The sequence below is a fragment of the Glycine soja genome, chromosome 8, assembly GCF_004193775.1.
Source record: "Glycine soja cultivar W05 chromosome 8, ASM419377v2, whole genome shotgun sequence".
NCBI classification, from domain to species: domain Eukaryota; kingdom Viridiplantae; phylum Streptophyta; class Magnoliopsida; order Fabales; family Fabaceae; genus Glycine; species Glycine soja.
In genome coordinates, this window is record NC_041009.1 from 19,693,775 (window position 1) to 19,711,263 (window position 17,489).

The window sequence follows — 17,489 nt, forward strand, 5'->3', positions numbered from 1 at the left end:
TTTAAGAAGTGTTATTGAAAGAACTTTTGGTGTTTGTAAAACAAGACGGAGAATATTACAATGCATGATTAGTTTTAAACATGAAACTCAAATTTCTATCATATGGACATATATTGCACTCCATAATTAAGTTAGAAGGATAGATTCAGGATATTTAGATATTCTTGAAAACTTAGAGAATGTTGAAGCATTATGAGCTACAGAGCAAAATTTTGATGAATGATATACCTTATCAAGAAGAATGGCAAAAACCATCTCAAGCAGATGTCAGGTACACGGAAGAAGTAAGAAATGCTTTCAAAGATCAATTGTCAAGACGAATACGACATTAGTTTCTCTTTGGTCTTTACTCTTTACTATTTGAAATAAGTTTGACAAATTAAGTTTGATTGCTTGCTTCTACAAGCAATTGGAGTACTTATATAACATATTAATAGACATGTAAGTTTTAGTTAACATGAGTATTTATGTTTTATAGTCTTATTTATTTATTTTGCTTAATTGTTTTTTTTAGATAATTTATAAAGTACTTGTAAAAAAAATATAATAAAGATTTTTAATACATATTATTGATTTTTCTAAGGTAATTTTTAAAATAAAAATATAATACCAATGTTATCAATATTCTCTAGTATAAATTCATGTGTAAAACCAACACTAATCACCAAAATTTGGAAATATTTTATTAATAAAATATTGTAATAACATGACTATTAGGCTAAAAAATAATATTTGAAGTTTTCATTTATCTATTATTCATATTTGAATGTCTTTTTTAATTAAAAAATGGACATATGATGCATGTATAAAAAAAAAGTGATTTTACAAGTGCTTATAAGATCTTTTATGTAATTTTGAAATAAAAAAATACTTCTCCACTTGTCATACCCAAACAAGTTACTAATGACTTTTAATTAAAAAAGCACTTTTTAATAATTGTAACCAAACATAAATGCATATTTTGCTTTTGTAAAAAAATTTATAGATAAATCACTTATTCTAAAAGCACTTATTTTAAGTTTAAACAACCTCATCCTTTATACAAGTTGCTTATAAGTGGTTACAAGCAAACTTGCTTAACCATTAAAAAAATGTTCTAAATACATTTTTGGTCTTGCAATTTAACATTTTTTTATTTTTTTTCCCTGCAAAAGAAAAATATTTTAGTCCTTGCAAAATATATTTATTTTATTTTTCATCCTTAAAGTTGGTAATGCTTTTTTATTGTTCAAAACACTTTTTTGACGGATCAAAACACTGTCTAAAGCACTTTAAGAACGAAAATTAATAAACATCAAACTGCAGGAAAGAAAATATATTTCAGCCAAAAAAAATTAAGTTCTTGTGAGTAAAAGATAAAATAAGATTCACTAAAAATAAGTTAAATTCTTCCATTGAAGTGGAAATTAGTTCTTAAATCGTATGAAAACAAAAAGATTGGCTAACTCAAATTAAGTTAAGTTCTTCATTGGAGATGTTTTAATATTTTATTAACTTGGAATAGGCAGGTTAATAAGCATATTGCAAGATCTCACCAGCACAATAATTGCGCACGTGTTATAAAAAACTAATGGAAGAGAAAGTGTGAGTGGTACAAAACATTATATTATATTCACATATTCCAAAATCAGGTTGAGATGGAAAAATCTGAAACAAATATCTCAAAACCATATATACATTTTCTCATCAAAACAAAACCATACAATTTATACCAACACTTTAAGAAAGCGATAATTTCGTAGACCTTATTTGGGACAACGACAAGAATTAGATTATTTCAATAATCTAAAAGAACATTTTGAAGATAATCTATTTTGTTTAAGTAGTATAACTGTATAAATGCAAGGATTTTGTCTTCTGAGTACATAGATCGTATTCGAGATTCAATTAAAGATGAAATTGTTAAAGCTTTTCTAGAAAACTAGGAATTTGTGCATTGTTGTTTATTTTGTAGATCGTCTAATTTCAAGTTGTTGATGTAAGAACATTTATTTAGAAATTTCTCTTTATTTTTATCCCTTTATTATTAATGATAGTTATTGTTTATGATTGTAATACTTGATTTCCAAGGTGAAACTTCCCCAAACCACTAATGCATCCAATCACCTCCATCCTTTAATAGAACCCCCACATCATATGACTCTGTTGCTTCCAGCAACACAAGTTAGGTCCATTGGAGTCACCAAGTTATATTTTACTAACAAAATTAAATAACTAAGTACCATTTTTTATAATTACTATGTAAAATTGATTTTATTTTTGCACTATACGAAATAGATTATCTTAAAATCACTTTTCAGCAACCATACTCAAATAAAAGTTAATTCTAATCATAATTGATTTTAACTATAATAGATTGCATATATAATCAAATATTGGAATGATCAGATTTTTTTTCAACTATCCCAAACACACCAACTGCTTGGCTTAGGTTTCTTTTTATAAAAAAAAAAAAAAAAGTTAGGTACAATAGATTTTTAGAAAAGCTCTTAAAAAATTAAAGAACTTAATTTATATAAAAGAAAAATAAGTTTGAAAAAAACACGAATTGAAATAGCATTCAAGTTGCATGTCCTAACTCCTAACCTTCCTCTCATCCTGAACTAATCAATGTTGGACAATAAAACAAAGGCTTTAATTTAATAGGAATTTTAAAGCTACAACTTAATGTTGGACAATGAACCAAAGGTTTTAATTTAATAGGAGTTTTAAAGCTACAACTATGAAACAATTTTTACTCTATCTTTAAAACTCTAGTATTTTGAACTTTACCTTTAAAATAGCTCAAGTCAAAAAAAGAAAAGTTGGGCCAAACATTTAGAGAAATAATTGTTTCTTTTAGCACCATCTTTAAAGAGCTTTTGAAAAATAACTTATTATCAAACAAATAATAAATATTTCACTAAACATTTTTCTTTCATTATTCAAAATCATCCTCTGCTGCTAAAGCAGGGACACTATTATGACTATTAAACTCGTGTCGTGATCTATCAGAATTTTATTATTATCATAGCCTCCGGTTCAAAAAAAAAAGGGACACTAACTAATCCGGAATTCAGCCAGGAGATAAGTAAAACCTAACTAAAAATTGTTCCAGCTAAGGATCCAACTCGAATAGTATTTGAACGATTCAACCTTAACCTTAACTTCGGTAGTATCAGAAATTGCTTAAAATAAAATAGTTCTAGACTGATAAGACTCCAGTTGGATCTAAAGCGTATAGGTTAATACCTGAAGGATGCGCATGAATATCCCACTTTGGGTCACAGCTCCAGAACAGGAACATGTCATCAGAAGACCACCTCTTTTTGTAAGTTGCATAGCAAGTGAATTCAAATTCCTGTACATACCAGAAGCACTATGTAGAACCTGTAAGACAATTAAACATCCAAAGAAAGAAAACTAAAGTGAGCAAAAGTAAACTTTTGGAGACAACACCAGCTAATACAAGAATTTGCAAGATCTATACTCATGTAATTGCTTTCAATTCCAAGTAAAATGAAGTAAAGCACTGTCTGCATACATAGCTTATGGCATTTAAATATCTTAATTGAGATTCAATGACTAAAAACGCAAAAACACACCTTAATCTTATCCCCATTCCTCAATCATATATTCAATGCAGTAAGCATGTGTATGTGCACCATATATAGAAGTAAGAGCTCAGCTGCCTTGCAACCTCACTTGATTACTGTTTCAAAATCAAACTACTCATGCAAATGGGTTTAAAAATGGAACCATTTTTTAAGACAGATACATATTTTGGGGAATAAAAAGGACATTTAAGTAGCATTAGACCAATTTATGTGAAGATTTTCAAGAAACATGTGCTAAAGCAAGTCATTGAGAATTTCAAAGCTAACTATCAGATTTTAGATCATAGAAGCAACCTGTTGCACCCTGTGGAAACACAAGCGATAAGCTCACCCACAAACATAAGAGTCACAGAAACATATACAAGTGCAATCGCAATGACCAATTTTTTAATATTAGTTAATAACAGAATGTTCTTGGACATATAAACCATATCATAAACGATAAACCAAGCAATGAAGAACCCCATTACTGGGAACACATCTATTCATACTATGTAAAAGAACATTGATAAGGTAGGCTACAATGCTATTCTGTCTATGGAAGTTTCAGGTAAAATATTCTGTCCTTTCATTCCTCACTATGGTATTTATAATGGATACATCTGTGATAATGTGCCAATCATTGGCTAGCAGGGAGATAACAAAAATAATAACAGAATTGAGGAGCGAGGAATCTAAATTGGTTGCAATGGCCTTGCCGATATTGCGGTGAGCATATCCTGCACTTTGGCTTCTTCTGATTCTGCTCTACACCTAATCACTAAGGTACGCGGGCCTCTTCTGTGTCCTCTTGGTCCTGGCTGCTAAGGCAGTGTTGCTATCATCACCCCCCCCCCCCCAACTTGAAAGTCAACCTTGTCCTCAAGGTTGTACGAAGGGCATAAGTCTTCCCATTTCTCACAGGTCGTGTCCTCAGGAGGCAATCCAACCCATTGCACCAATGCTAGCTTGGTGGGTGAAGTCGTTGGCATGTCCTATTTCCAGTCGAGGATGGTCAAAGGTTCAATAATTGGATGATTATCGATGGTCATTGGAGGGAGAGAAACGTGATTGACTGGGATGAGTCCTTGGTGTGGTTTAAGCAATAAAACATGGAAGACCAAGTGGATTCAGGAAGAGACTGGTAACTTGAGGTGATACGCAACCTAGCCTATACGGTCTTCCATCTGAAAAAGGCCATAGAAATGTTTGCCAAGTTTAGAATATGTCAAAGACAGGGATGTTTGTCGGAATGGGCGGAGACAAATGAACACCCAATCTCCTACAAAGAACTGAACATCGCAGTGATGGCGGTCGGCTTGTAGCTTCATAACAGCTTGGGCTTTTGATAAGCGGCGCTATAATGTGTTATGCATCGTGGTTCGTGTGGCTAATAAGGTGTCCACAGCCTCTACCGGTGAAGACCCAAGCACATAATTAGGAATTGATGGGAGATGTTTGCCAAACGTCACCTCGAAAGCGGAAAGGCTGATGGCAGAATGGACCGAAGTGTTGTATGACCACTCAGCAAGCACAAGGAATTTGTGCCACTGCGTTGGTTTATCATGGACAAAGCTCGAAGATATTGTTCTAGAATGCGATTAAGAACCTCTATTTGTCCGTCAATCTGAGGGTGGTAGGAAGTACTTATGCAGAGCTTCGTGCCACTCAAACAAAATAGCTCACGCAAAAATGAGCTGATAAACAAGGGGTCTCTATCCTAAACGAGGCTATGGGGAAAGCCATGCAACTTGTTGACAATGTCGAAGAAGAGAATAGCGACCTTGTGTGTCATTTAGTGTGGGGGAAAGGCACCAAAATGAGCGCCCTTAGAGAATCGATCCACCACCACCAAAATGGTGGTAAAGCCGTTTGACGGAAGTAATCCTAAGATAAAATCCAGGGATAAGTCCTCCCAGGTCGAAGAAGGTGTTGGTAAAGGTTGGAGAAGGCCTGCCAGCTTCTTCGTCTCGTGCTTTGTTTGCTGGCATATGAGGCACCAGGAAACAAAATGATGGGCATCGAAGCGCATATTGAACCAAGTAAAGTTATTCTGCAAACGATGTAGAGTCTTGGCCACTCCCATGTGGCCCCCAATGGGAGTTTTATGAAACTCTTCCAACAAAAAAGGTATGAATGGATTGTTCACCAGAAGCCATATCTTTCCGTTGAAGAAAATAAGGTCACAGTGGATGGAGAACCCTGAGTGTTCCTCCAACTGTTGTTGGATGTTCGCAGTTAACTCCTGAAAGGCGGTGTTATCTAGCAAGGATTGCCTGACTTGATCCATGAAGATGAAATTAGGGAGCGACAGGGAAAATAATTGGGTGGCAGGCATCCGTGATAAGGCATCGGTGACGATGTTACTAGAGCCCACTTTGCATTGGATCGTATAATCGTAACCCAGCAACTTGACGAGGTATGTTTGCTGCTCTAGGGTTTGTATCACCTGGGACACGAGGTCCTTGAGACTCTGATGGTCTGCGAGGAATCCACGCAATTTGGATTGAGAAGCCGAAATAGGCAAATCAATCATGGCCTGGATTTTGATTGGGTCTAGGGCTACGCCTTGTGATGACACTATGTGGCCAAGGTAAAGTAAGCAATTCTAAGCAAAGATACACTTTGAGCGACATAGGTAGAATTGCCCATGAGAGAGGGAATCGAAAATGGCTTCCATATGTTGGCTATGTGCTGAGAGTGATGGACTATAGACGAGGGTGGTATTGTCGAAGAAAACCGCAAAGAAACTGTGGAGAAACGATTTGAACAGATCGATCATCATCGCCTAAAACGTGGACGGTGCATTGCAGAGGCACCGAACGGCATGACTCTGTACTCATAATGGCCCTGATGAGTTCGAAAAGCCGTCTTCGGGATACTTCTTCAGTCATTTGAAAACCATGAAGCTTTGCCTAATTCATCAAGAAATTCGTCAGTTGTGGACCTGGGAAATCTATCTTTGAGTGTGATTGCATTCAGAGCCCTATAGTTGACGCAGCAGCGCCAGCTGTCATCTTTCGTTTTGACGAGAAGCACCAACGAGAAAAATGGGCTGTGACTGTGCCGAATGAGGCCGGAGTCTAGCATGGTAGCTAACTGTCGTTCCAATTCTGTCTTCTGGCAAAAGGGATAACGGTATGGTTTCACGATTACAGGATTGGAATGGGGAAGATGGATATGATGGGTAATGGAGCAAGGTGGGGGTAAATGGTGTGGTTCATGAAAGATGGTGTCATAACGAGACAATAGGTTGGTGATGGCTGGGGGTGGTGGGGATGGGTTGAGTGATGTAGAGGAACTGGGGGGTGTCAGTGTAGTTTTCGAGACTTGGGCTAGATGAAACAAGGCAGACACACTCTAGGTTTAGAAGTAACGTCTGAGTTGGTGGGCTGAGGCTGAGGTGGGTTGGAGGGGAACATCTGCGTAAAGGGTGATTGTGAGAACGATGGAATCAATTTTACTGTGCATTGCTGGTCAGACCAGTTGATAAGGTAGGCTACTATGCTATTCTGTCTATGGAAGTTTCAGGTAAAATATTCTATCCTTTTTGCATTCCTCACTATGGTATTTATAATGGATACATATGGGATAACGATGCCAATCATTGGCTAGCAGGGAAATAACAGAAATAATAACAGAATTGGAGAGCAAGGAATCTAAATTGGTTGCAAACAGCCTTGCTGATATTGCGGTGAGCATATCCATAACTTTGTCTTCTTCTGATTCTGTTCTACGAGTAATCACTAAGGTACATGGGCCTCTTCTAGGTCCTCTTGGGCCTGGCTGCTAAGGCAGTGTTGCTATCAGAAAGTAGTTCAAATTTTCTAATAAAGAATCATTATGTGAGAGTAGGCTATTTGCAGTATACACACATATCCGAAAGTAGGATTACCATATTCATTTGCATCCATAAGCAATTCATTCAATAAAACCATCTAAAGCTAAAAGCCTAAAACCATTTTGCATCACTTTGACCTCTAACCCTCTTCTTTAGTCACCTGAAGCCCAACTGTAAATTTATGCCATAACATAACTATATGTATGCTGCCATAATTGATACCTTTTTTGTTGGTGCCAGTTTAGGAGGATCAATGATGACAATATCCCAGGATTCATTTCTCAAGAGAGCACCCTTCATAAATTCAGTAGCATCTTCCCTCAAAAAGGATATTCTTCCAGGATCAATGTTGTTGAGTACAACATTTTCTTTAGCAAGCTCCAAAGCTAGCGGTGATGTGTCAATACCTAACAAAATTGTCGACATAATCAGACTTTTTTTTTTTTTGGTCTGCAAAGATAAATATATATATATTGAATAAAAAGTACCAGAGGTACTATTACAAAATAAAAGTCCATATAATTGGTTCCTGAAAGCAGACAACACAGTCTGATAAGGAACCAAAATATGGAGGGAATACATATAAATTAAAACCAAGAGTGTAACCCTACTACTGCAAAAAATTCTGTCGAAGGTTACTCGACCATTGATTAAAATGTAAAGAGAAGTCCTTCTCCAAATTGTGAAGCCAAGTCCATACTAAGAAAGATGCATCTTCAACCAGTTTGTTGCCATCAAAAGTTGCATTGGAAAATACAATGTTGTTTCTAAGCTGCCAAATAGACCAAGTAACCGCCATCCACCACCACTGCCACCTCCTAGATCTTATACCAGCCTCTTTCAAGGAAGAGAACTGCATGAAATGATCTGTTATACTCCATGGAAGGGGTCCCTGCATATTTATCCAATTCATTGTTTCCCACCATATAGGCTGAGTCTTACTGCAGTGAATAAAAATGTGGGAAGCAGTCTCCTCCCCCCTTCTGCAGAATGGACAAGTCAGATCCAAGATCTGCACTTGCCTGGCCCTTAAATTAACTTTTGTAGGTAATCTGTCCCACAGTAACCTCCAAGCAAACATTAAAAATTTGCTCGGGATCTTGATCTTCCAAAGGTCCTTAAAGCAGTCGTGAAGGTTGTCAACAACTACCTCCTCCCAAATCGAAGAGTAAGCACTTCGAGTAGAGAAGATACCCGATGCTTCTGCTGTCCATACCCAAGTGTCGGAACCTTGAGGATTAATGGATATACCTTCAACTTCAGCGAGGAAGGATATGGCTGATTCTATTTCTCTGTCAAACAGCTGGCGTCTCCAAGTAAAGTTCCAGTTCCACCCAAGGCTGCTATGCTGCCCCATGGAACCAACCAGCTGGTATTGATGGTTGGAATTCACATAGAGCCGCGGGTACTTTTCAGCTAAAGATTGGTCGTGACTAATCCACCTATCCTCCCAAAATCTGACCTTATCTCCAGCTTCTACCTTCCACTTAATTTGCTGATAAAGAGTCTTTCCATTGCAGGGCAAATGCATAACTTTTATTAAATCCCTCCACCAAATTGACTGACAGCTTGAGTTTCCTTCTCCAACTAGACCTCTCCAGCCCCCATATTTAGCTTCCAAAAGTGTAACCCATAGAGCCCCTTGTTGGTACATAAGGTTCCACATCCATTTTCCAAGGAGGGCCACATTAAAGGTATGGATGTCTTTAATGCCTAAACCTCCTCTGTCTTTGGGTAAGCAAACTGTTTTCCAAGATATCCAGGCAGTTTTGTTGTTGTCATGACCTCCTCCCCAAAGAAAGCTTCTCTGAATTCTGATTAATTTGTCAGCCACCATACGGGGAACCCTGAAAAAAGAAAAATAATAAATAGGAAGAGAAGTAAGGACTGATTGGATAAGAATCACTCTCCCCCCATATGAGATATATCTCTTCTTCCAAGTAGCTAGTCTCCTCTCAAATTTTTGTATAATAGGTTCCCACACATGAGCTTGCCTCGGGTTAGCCCCAATGGGTATACCAAGATAAACAAAAGGAAGAGCTAACTGACTACAATTAAGGTAGGTAGCTGCCATTTGCCTCCACTGGTCATCCCTACCAAAAGCACCAAAAGAGCTTTTGGCAAAATTTATTTTTAAACCAGAAACCACTTCAAAAGTTCTAAGTATAGCTTTGAGAACTTTCACATTTTCCATAGAAGCTTCACCAAAAAAGATCGTGTCATCCGCGTATTGTAATAAGCTAATACTGATTTCAGAACTAGCAATATTGAAGCCTTTGTATAGGTTTGCTGCCAGCGCTGTCCTCATCAGACCATTCAATGCCTCAGCAACTATATTGAATAAAAAAGGAGCTAGAGGGTCCCCTTGTCTAAGACCCCTTTGAGGCTTGAACTCCTTTGTGGGGCTACCGTTGACTAAGACTGAAATTGAGGCTGATTTCAGACACCCTTCCATCCAGCTGATCCATTTAGGACTAAACCCTGTTCTTTTCAGCATATACAGCAAAAATTTCCATGATACCGAGTCATAAGCCTTTTCATAATCAACTTTGAATATGAGGCAGGGTTTATGGCTCCTTTTAGCTTCATCAATGACTTCATTAGCTATGAGGACACTCTGAAGAAGGTGTCTCCCTTCAATAAACGCTGATTGAGCTTCATTAATGATGGTAGGCAGCACTGTCTTCATTCTCTTAGCTAGGATCTTCGCCACAATCTTATACATACAGCCTATGAGGGATATAGGTCTGTAATCGTTCAAAACTTGTGGATCAACCTTCTTTGGAATTAAAGCTAGGAAGGAAGCATTGCCTCCCCTAGGAAAAATTCCGTTAGCATGAAATTCATCTAAAAAACGAAGAATATCAGGTTTGAGCAACTGCCAAAAGCTCTTGATGAAATTAAAGTTGATCCCATCAGGCCCGGGGCTCTTGTCACTCCCACAATCCCAGATTGCTTCCCTCACTTCCTTCTCCAAAAACGGCTTCACCAGCTCTATATTTTGTTGATGAGAAATGCTTTGAAAGGGGGTGCCATCTAAAGTGGGTCTGTGGAGGTCTGGTTCCATAAACCTATGCAAAAAGAAAGATCTCACCTCCTCCTTCACAACAGGAGGTTCAGTTGTCCAAACTCCATCCACCATAACTCCTTTTAGAGAGCTGCTACTGCGGTTGGCATTTATCACCATGTGAAAAAAGCGAGAATTGCAATCACCCTCCTTGATCCACCTTGATCTGGATTTCTGTCTCAGCAAGGACTCATGGGCTTGGGCTGCAGCCCAAAGATCTTCCTGCAGTTGTTTTCTATGCTGCTGTTCATAAGGGGACAAAATCCTTTGGCTTGTGTCTTCCTCCAGCTTGTTTAGATCAGCCTCAATCCTGTTAATCTTTGATAAAGTATCTCCAAAAAGATGTTTATTCCAAGCCTTCAAGCTGTGCTTCAGGTTCTTGAACTTTTGTTTGAGGATAAATCCACCCCAACCTGGCTGTTGAATAGCATTCCAGCTATGGTGAACAGCCTCCTTGAAAGATTTATCTCTAAGCCAACAATCCAAGATACGAAAAGGTTTTGGGCCCCAATCAATTTCCTTAGAGCGAAGTACAATTGGGCAATGGTCTGAGAAATTCCGAGCAAGAGTGCATTGAGAACTGCTGGGCCATCTAACCATCCAGTCATGGGAAACCAAAAATCTATCCAGTCTGCTTTTAGATGTACCATTAGGCCTATACCATGTAAACTTCCTTCCCAGCCAAGGGACCTCTAAGACTTCTAAATCATCAATCCACTGATTAAATTCTCTGGTACAGCTATCTTCATGAAGGCTTTGTACATCAGAAAATCTTTCATGAGGGCTCCTTATAGAATTAAAATCTCCCATTAAACACCACAAACCCCCCTCCACAGATTGCCTGAGCTGCTTTATAGAGTCCCAAAGAATTCTTTTGTTATGAATGTCGCAAGGAGAGTAAATAGAAACTAGAGTTATCATTTGAGCTTCTTGAATCCATTCCCCAACCAATATAATAAACCCAATTCCAAGAATCTTCCTTTGCAATCTGAATGACTTCTCACTCCATAAACAAAGAATACCACCGGCAGAATTAATAGCTGGGAGCATTTCCCACCTTACATCTACATTACCCCATAAAGCCTGACACATAGGTGAATCTACCAAATCTTTCTTTGTCTCTTGAAGGCATATAAAGTCCACAGTCTCCTTCTTGATCATTCTTCTGATTGCTCCCCACTTAACACCCCTCCCAAGGCCCCTAACATTGTATGAAATTATCTTCATGGATTCCTACTATTATTAGCCCTTCTTGTTGCATCCGCTCTATCTCTCTCCTCCATGTGTTGGAATTTCTCCAGAATTTCCTCCCTACTTCCTTCTCCAGTAAGACCCAACTGTTTTGCCACATCCAATATGAGATTTGCCTCATGATCGTGTTGGGTGTCTGATATTGGGGTTGCCACTGCTGCTTCCATTGTGAACTGTTGCTGTAAAGAATCCTGATGAGTTTCCTCTGGCTGGATCGAACTATTATTCTGGTGCTGTTGATTATTTTCAAAGATTGTTGAAACATTAGGATTAGATGAGGGGAGGCCCATATTTGATTGCTTTTGGGACCTCTTCTTCCTTGAATAAACTTGCCACTGATTTTCGTCTGGCCCAACTTTTGTTTGAAGGCCCAGCAAAGAATTTTTGTCTTTGGGGGTAGAATAGGAAAAATGCTCATCTTTTTGTGCTGACCATAGACTGTTGTTTGTTGGGTGCCCCTCCATTTCACTGTCCATAGGCTTATCATATGTGTCAGCCCTGTCTTCAAATAATGCCACGTTTCTGTCTTCTGCATGATCTTTCTTTTGGCCCGAAAACCCCCCCCTAGACCTCCCGTTACCACCATTACTCTTTTTGTGATGTTTCTTAGCCTCTACACTCCTGGCGTCAGGGCTAACCACATGCCTCTCCTCTGCTTTTGTCTCCATAAACTGGGAAAAGGATTTGAATTTATGACCAGGCAAAGGAGTTACCCGTGTTTCCGCTATGGACCGAGGGTAAATACCCACCGGGTCGCACCCGTCTGAATATCCTGCGGGTAACATCCATGTCTGCTGGATTTTGGTGCCCTGCGATGAGTTCGCGACCTCATCCTCTCGCGCGGATAGCAGTTCCGACACCTGCGGAGGTACCCGACTTGGCCCCCCTCGGTCATCGGCGCCAGCGAGGTACTGAGAAGCTCCCCCGTGAGGATTGCTACAGGACTCCAACTCCGGTAGGTCTGAATCGGTATCGCCGTGATCCCAGTTGATGTGGGATGAGCTATCGAACATGGAATCATCGGAGTTAATCTCCTCCGATGACCCTTCTGCGTTTCCCGCCCTCCGTGAACATCCTACGTGGCCTTGACAAGATTCCTCAGTGATGTGGACCATGAATTTGGCGCCGTCGATCATCACTTCCACCGTATGTTGAATGGATGGCCGCCATTGAGTCCGGATAAGAAGCTGCGCTTTATCCACCCTTCTTTTCTCCTCGACTGCGTCGTCGATGTCCACCACCTCACCCATAGCAGCTATAATCTGGTTAAAGTGTTTTGGGTTCCATGCCTGAACAGGGATCCCCCAACACTGAATCCATGTTAACCGATAATCTACTCTCATGTTTGGGTGCCATCTTTCAATAGATGAGAATAGGAATGTTCTGCCTCCATTGATGAGCTGGTTTGCATCATGTTCAGAGAGACCCAGCAGGAGGACTTGGTCATCACCCATGAATGTTGTGCGTATATCCTTTCCCGTCTCCCACAGTAACTCTTCCTCCACACGATCATACACTGCTGGGTTTTTTAAGTGAGCTACCCATGCTTCCTTCAACCACAAAGTATCTTCTGGTTCAAGTTGTATTTGGGCCACCGATAAGGAAGTATGTTGGTTGTTGGGGATGAAAACAGACTTCTGATCTCCCTCTCTGCTTGTGTTTCGTCTCAGTGCGTCTGCATATGAGATTGGCGGCGCGTTTCGATTACGAAATTCCCCTCCTTTCTTTCTGTCCATGGGTAGCTTTGCCTGGATATTACCCCTTGTCTCTCGACATTTCTCCCTCCCATACTTTGGGAGATTAACGAACAGTTTCAGACCCCCTATAACGATGCTATCCAATTTCTTCACCAAGTAAGGGATGTCTTGAACCCCTTTAAACCTGACGAAACCATATCTTCTTCCCGCCAGGTTCCTTCTTTTCGGAATGAAAATCTCTCGGACATCCCCCCCATCTCTTGAAGTGATACCACAGATCTTTCTCTGTGATGTCTTCGGCAAAGCGGGAGAAATATAAGGACGTGATGTCCTTATGATCTCTCCAATTAGTCCCTGAATGAGTCAACTTAGCTCTTCCTATGTTTCCGGCATAGCTCCGTCGAGACGTCTCCCCGAGGCTCTCTCTCTCACACTTAGCTCCGTTAGCCCTCGGTGTAACTCTCCGTCTCCCAGAGTTTCTCTCTCTCCTCACTCTTTCTCTCTCTCTCAATCTCTCTCTTTCTGTCTTTCTCTCTCTCACTCTCCTCTCTCTCTCTCTCATCTCAGCTTTTTTAACACATAATCAGACTTATTAAATCAGTTCAGTAGTCACAACAAAAATATAATACTGATGATATAAACAATCCCTGTATATACTTCTTTCCTGTAAAGAATTTTTTTAAAAAGATCATTATGATGTAAACTCAAAAAATTCTCTATTGCTACAAATGAATCTAAAAGAAATTCACCTACTTTAAAATAATTCAATCAGCAGTGATACAGAATAGTTCTTAGGTTATTATGACTTATTGGGCTGGGCCTATCTTTCTTGTATTAGTCTTATTTCATACTCATAGCATGAATATAGACAAGACAAACAATACTGAGTCAGTAATTCCCATACTTCATTTTCATTCTCATTCTTAATTTTCTCTAACAAACAGGATCACAGTCACAAGTGACATACATATGGTCCGTAGGTCATTGGATGACTAAAAGCCTTTTTGATCAATGGTCTGTAGTTAGCAAGTGCACAATAGTTGTAGACTCTTGCTTGATTAATGATTAATAGGTTTAACTGTCTTAAAATTTCCTAAAACATGTTATAAGTTTAGTTCCAAATTTGGATTAGAGTCAATTATACTTAACATCACTACTACCTCAATGATGGTAAGTTGCATGCATCCTTCCTTTCTAAATTTCAAGGTTGAGACAGTTGAACAACCAAATTATCTACAGTATTATAATGTCAATCATAAACAATGATAATTAGTAATAAAAAAAAGGGCAGAATTAACAACATATAATGTACCGGTGACATTTAGAGCACCTCCACGCACAGCATTTAGAGCAAAACCGCCACTATAGCAGCAAATATCAAGAACCTTTTGACCATCTGAAATTCTTGATATAAACTGGCGGTTCTCACGCTGATCTGCATAGAATCCCGTCTTCTGGCCCTTCAATGAAATTGTGTATACAATTTCATTTTCCACAATCTGGCAGATGGGAACAACATGCCCCAAAATCAGCAAATCAGTAAATTTCACATTTCTGCGAGTGTAATTCCACCCCAACTGTAGTAGGTAGTAAGCCCCCACCCACCCACACTGACACACAAAAAATGTTTGAAGAAGTGAATATGCAGGGCATATTTTCAAGATCTTGAGTTCTGGAAACATTATATGACTAAAACACATTTTAAGGTGCAAAATATGTATGTGCATAATACAAGAATAACAAAACACATAAGAATAAACTATTTTCATTCAAAATAGAAATCCACTGTATGCTTTCACCTTTCTTTAAAGACATCACAGTTACCATTTACCAAGTTATGTTCAAGGATAACTTATTTAGACATACATATTATAAAGTAGAAAGGTTGGTTCAGTGTTTCTTCAACTTTGCGGTTACCCTTATGGAGCACTTGTCATTTATTGCATCTATTTATATTGTGCAACTCATCAATTTGATAACAAAAAAGAAATCTTTGTAGAAAATAATAAGGCTGTTGTTGTTAGGATATAAGGAGAAGGAAAAGTTAGTTAACATGGTTAGACTATTAATAAGTTAGTTACTACAGTTAGGATATTGATTAGTTGGTCAAGGGGTTAGTTAGTTAGTTAGAGGGATTCATTAGATATAAATAGGGGAAGAAGGATAAGAGAGAGGGGGATCTTATTATTTGTAGATTGAGCATTAGCTCTTTGTGAAAGAAGAAATCCTTTGTTGAGGGAAAACTCTTGGAGGACATTTTGCTCTCCTATTTTTTGTTCTTTTCTTACTAGTCAATAAAATCCTTTCTTTTGTTTCTCATTACAATTCTTGGTTCCTAACAATTGGTCTGACCAGTCGGATCCGAGTTGCACTTTGGAGAAATTGACCAGCGAGCATGGAAAGGTGATCACAGACCTGAAAACAAACATGGATTTCATAAAGGAAAGGTTGTTGGACATGAGGCAAATCAAGGAATTACTTCTTGAATTCAAGAAAGGAAAGACGCCTTCAGATGGTGGGGAAAACTTGGTCAACAGATACAAGAAGACAGAAGAGGAGAACAATGACAGTAACAGGTCGAGCGAGGAGTGTGAGGAAGAGGAACCCAATTCTTGTGGGTTGCACCATCATTCTTGCAAAATCAGCATTTCAGAGTTGAAGCATGGATGACTAAAAAGTTCAGAAAATATTCTTTTGGTTAAAAGGGAGTAAAGCATGGAGGAGGAGGAAGGCCCATCAAGAAAACCATTGATGGAATTAAAGAGGTCAAACAGATGCTACAATTGCTGATCAAGAAAAAGGGCATCAGACTTGAATTTGAAAAGGGGGATAAACAACCCATGCAAACAGTATCGACTTTGCAGTTGGGTATGTGGGCAACAACGTCACAGCAAGACAGTGTTTCCGTAAAAACCATTGAGGGTTCTTCCAATGAGAGAACTGAACCTACCAGAGGGAGGAGCTTGGTGTCGAAGACAAAGACTCGAAAACCATTGAGGCCAAGGTGGTAGAGGAGATCAGGGTGGAAGAGGATGAGAATTTGTAGTTCCAAAGTCAAGGAGGAGTGTTGAAGATGAGACTGTTGGAACTGTCAAACAAACTATTGTAGATCCAATTTTTATGCTATTTTTTAGGAAAAAATAAAAGTCATGTTGACTGATAGGATAAAGTTGTTTTAGTCATATTCTTTAGGCATGATCTGTTAGTGATTTTATCTCTCTGTTAGTATTTTTTTTTTTTTGTTATTATGTTTATAAATACGTCGCTTCATATCTGAATAAAAATAGGCCTTTGCAGTCTCAATTTCCTCTACATTCTCTTTCATTCTTTAACACTTTATATCTGCTGTTATAAACAAAAACAAGAAGCTGACGGTGGTAGTGCTTTTGTCCAGATGCCTGATGTGTGGATAAATCTGACACATGTTTATTTTGCTCAGGGGAATTTTAATTTGACTGTGAAAATGTATCAAAACTGCTTGTGGAAGTTTTATTATAGCGCAGACTCTCAAATACTTATATATTTAGCTTGTACACATTATGAGGCTGAACAGTAGCAAGACGGTATAAAAACTCTACTGAGAACCATCCATTTGGCACCCTTGAACCATACTTTAAGGTTTGATGCAGGGGTTGCAATGCAAAAATTTTCAGCATCAACACTATAAAAGGCAAAGAGGACTGCAAACGAGGCAAGAGCAACTGTTGCTGAGCTGCAAAATGTTGTTCGTGTATTTAGTCAATTGTCTATTGCTTCCAACCTACATATTCATGGGTTTGATGAGAAGAAAATTGACACTCATGTTGGATACTGCAACCACTTACTTTTGGCTACTAAAGTTCACCTTGAAGCAGCTGAGCATGAAGAGCAGCAAGTACGACAAAGACAAGAACTTGCTCATCAAGTTGCATTGGGTAAGGAAGCCCAGCAAAAGGCTAAAGAGCAAAGGAAATTTCAGATGGAAAGGAGAAAACTTGAGGAAGTGTGTCATTTCAGTTTTCAAATTCCAGCCTTGAGGACAAGGTTGATTTTTAGGACAGGTGTATTGTTAGGATATA

General features: G+C 38.7%; 1 protein-coding gene across 2 annotated transcripts in view; it reads right to left on the reverse strand.

Moving 5' to 3' along the window:
• Positions 1-17,489, reverse strand: part of LOC114422624 (ribosomal RNA large subunit methyltransferase I) — a 30,199-nt gene that overhangs the window by 3,186 nt on the left and 9,524 nt on the right. For both annotated transcript variants that reach the window (XM_028389078.1, XM_028389079.1), the window contains exons 5-7: positions 14,744-14,930; positions 7,639-7,823; positions 3,232-3,369 (exon numbers count right to left, since the gene is read on the reverse strand). In XM_028389078.1, the coding sequence (XP_028244879.1) occupies positions 3,232-3,369; positions 7,639-7,823; positions 14,744-14,930 (510 nt within the window). The remainder of the gene's footprint in view (positions 1-3,231; positions 3,370-7,638; positions 7,824-14,743; positions 14,931-17,489) is intronic.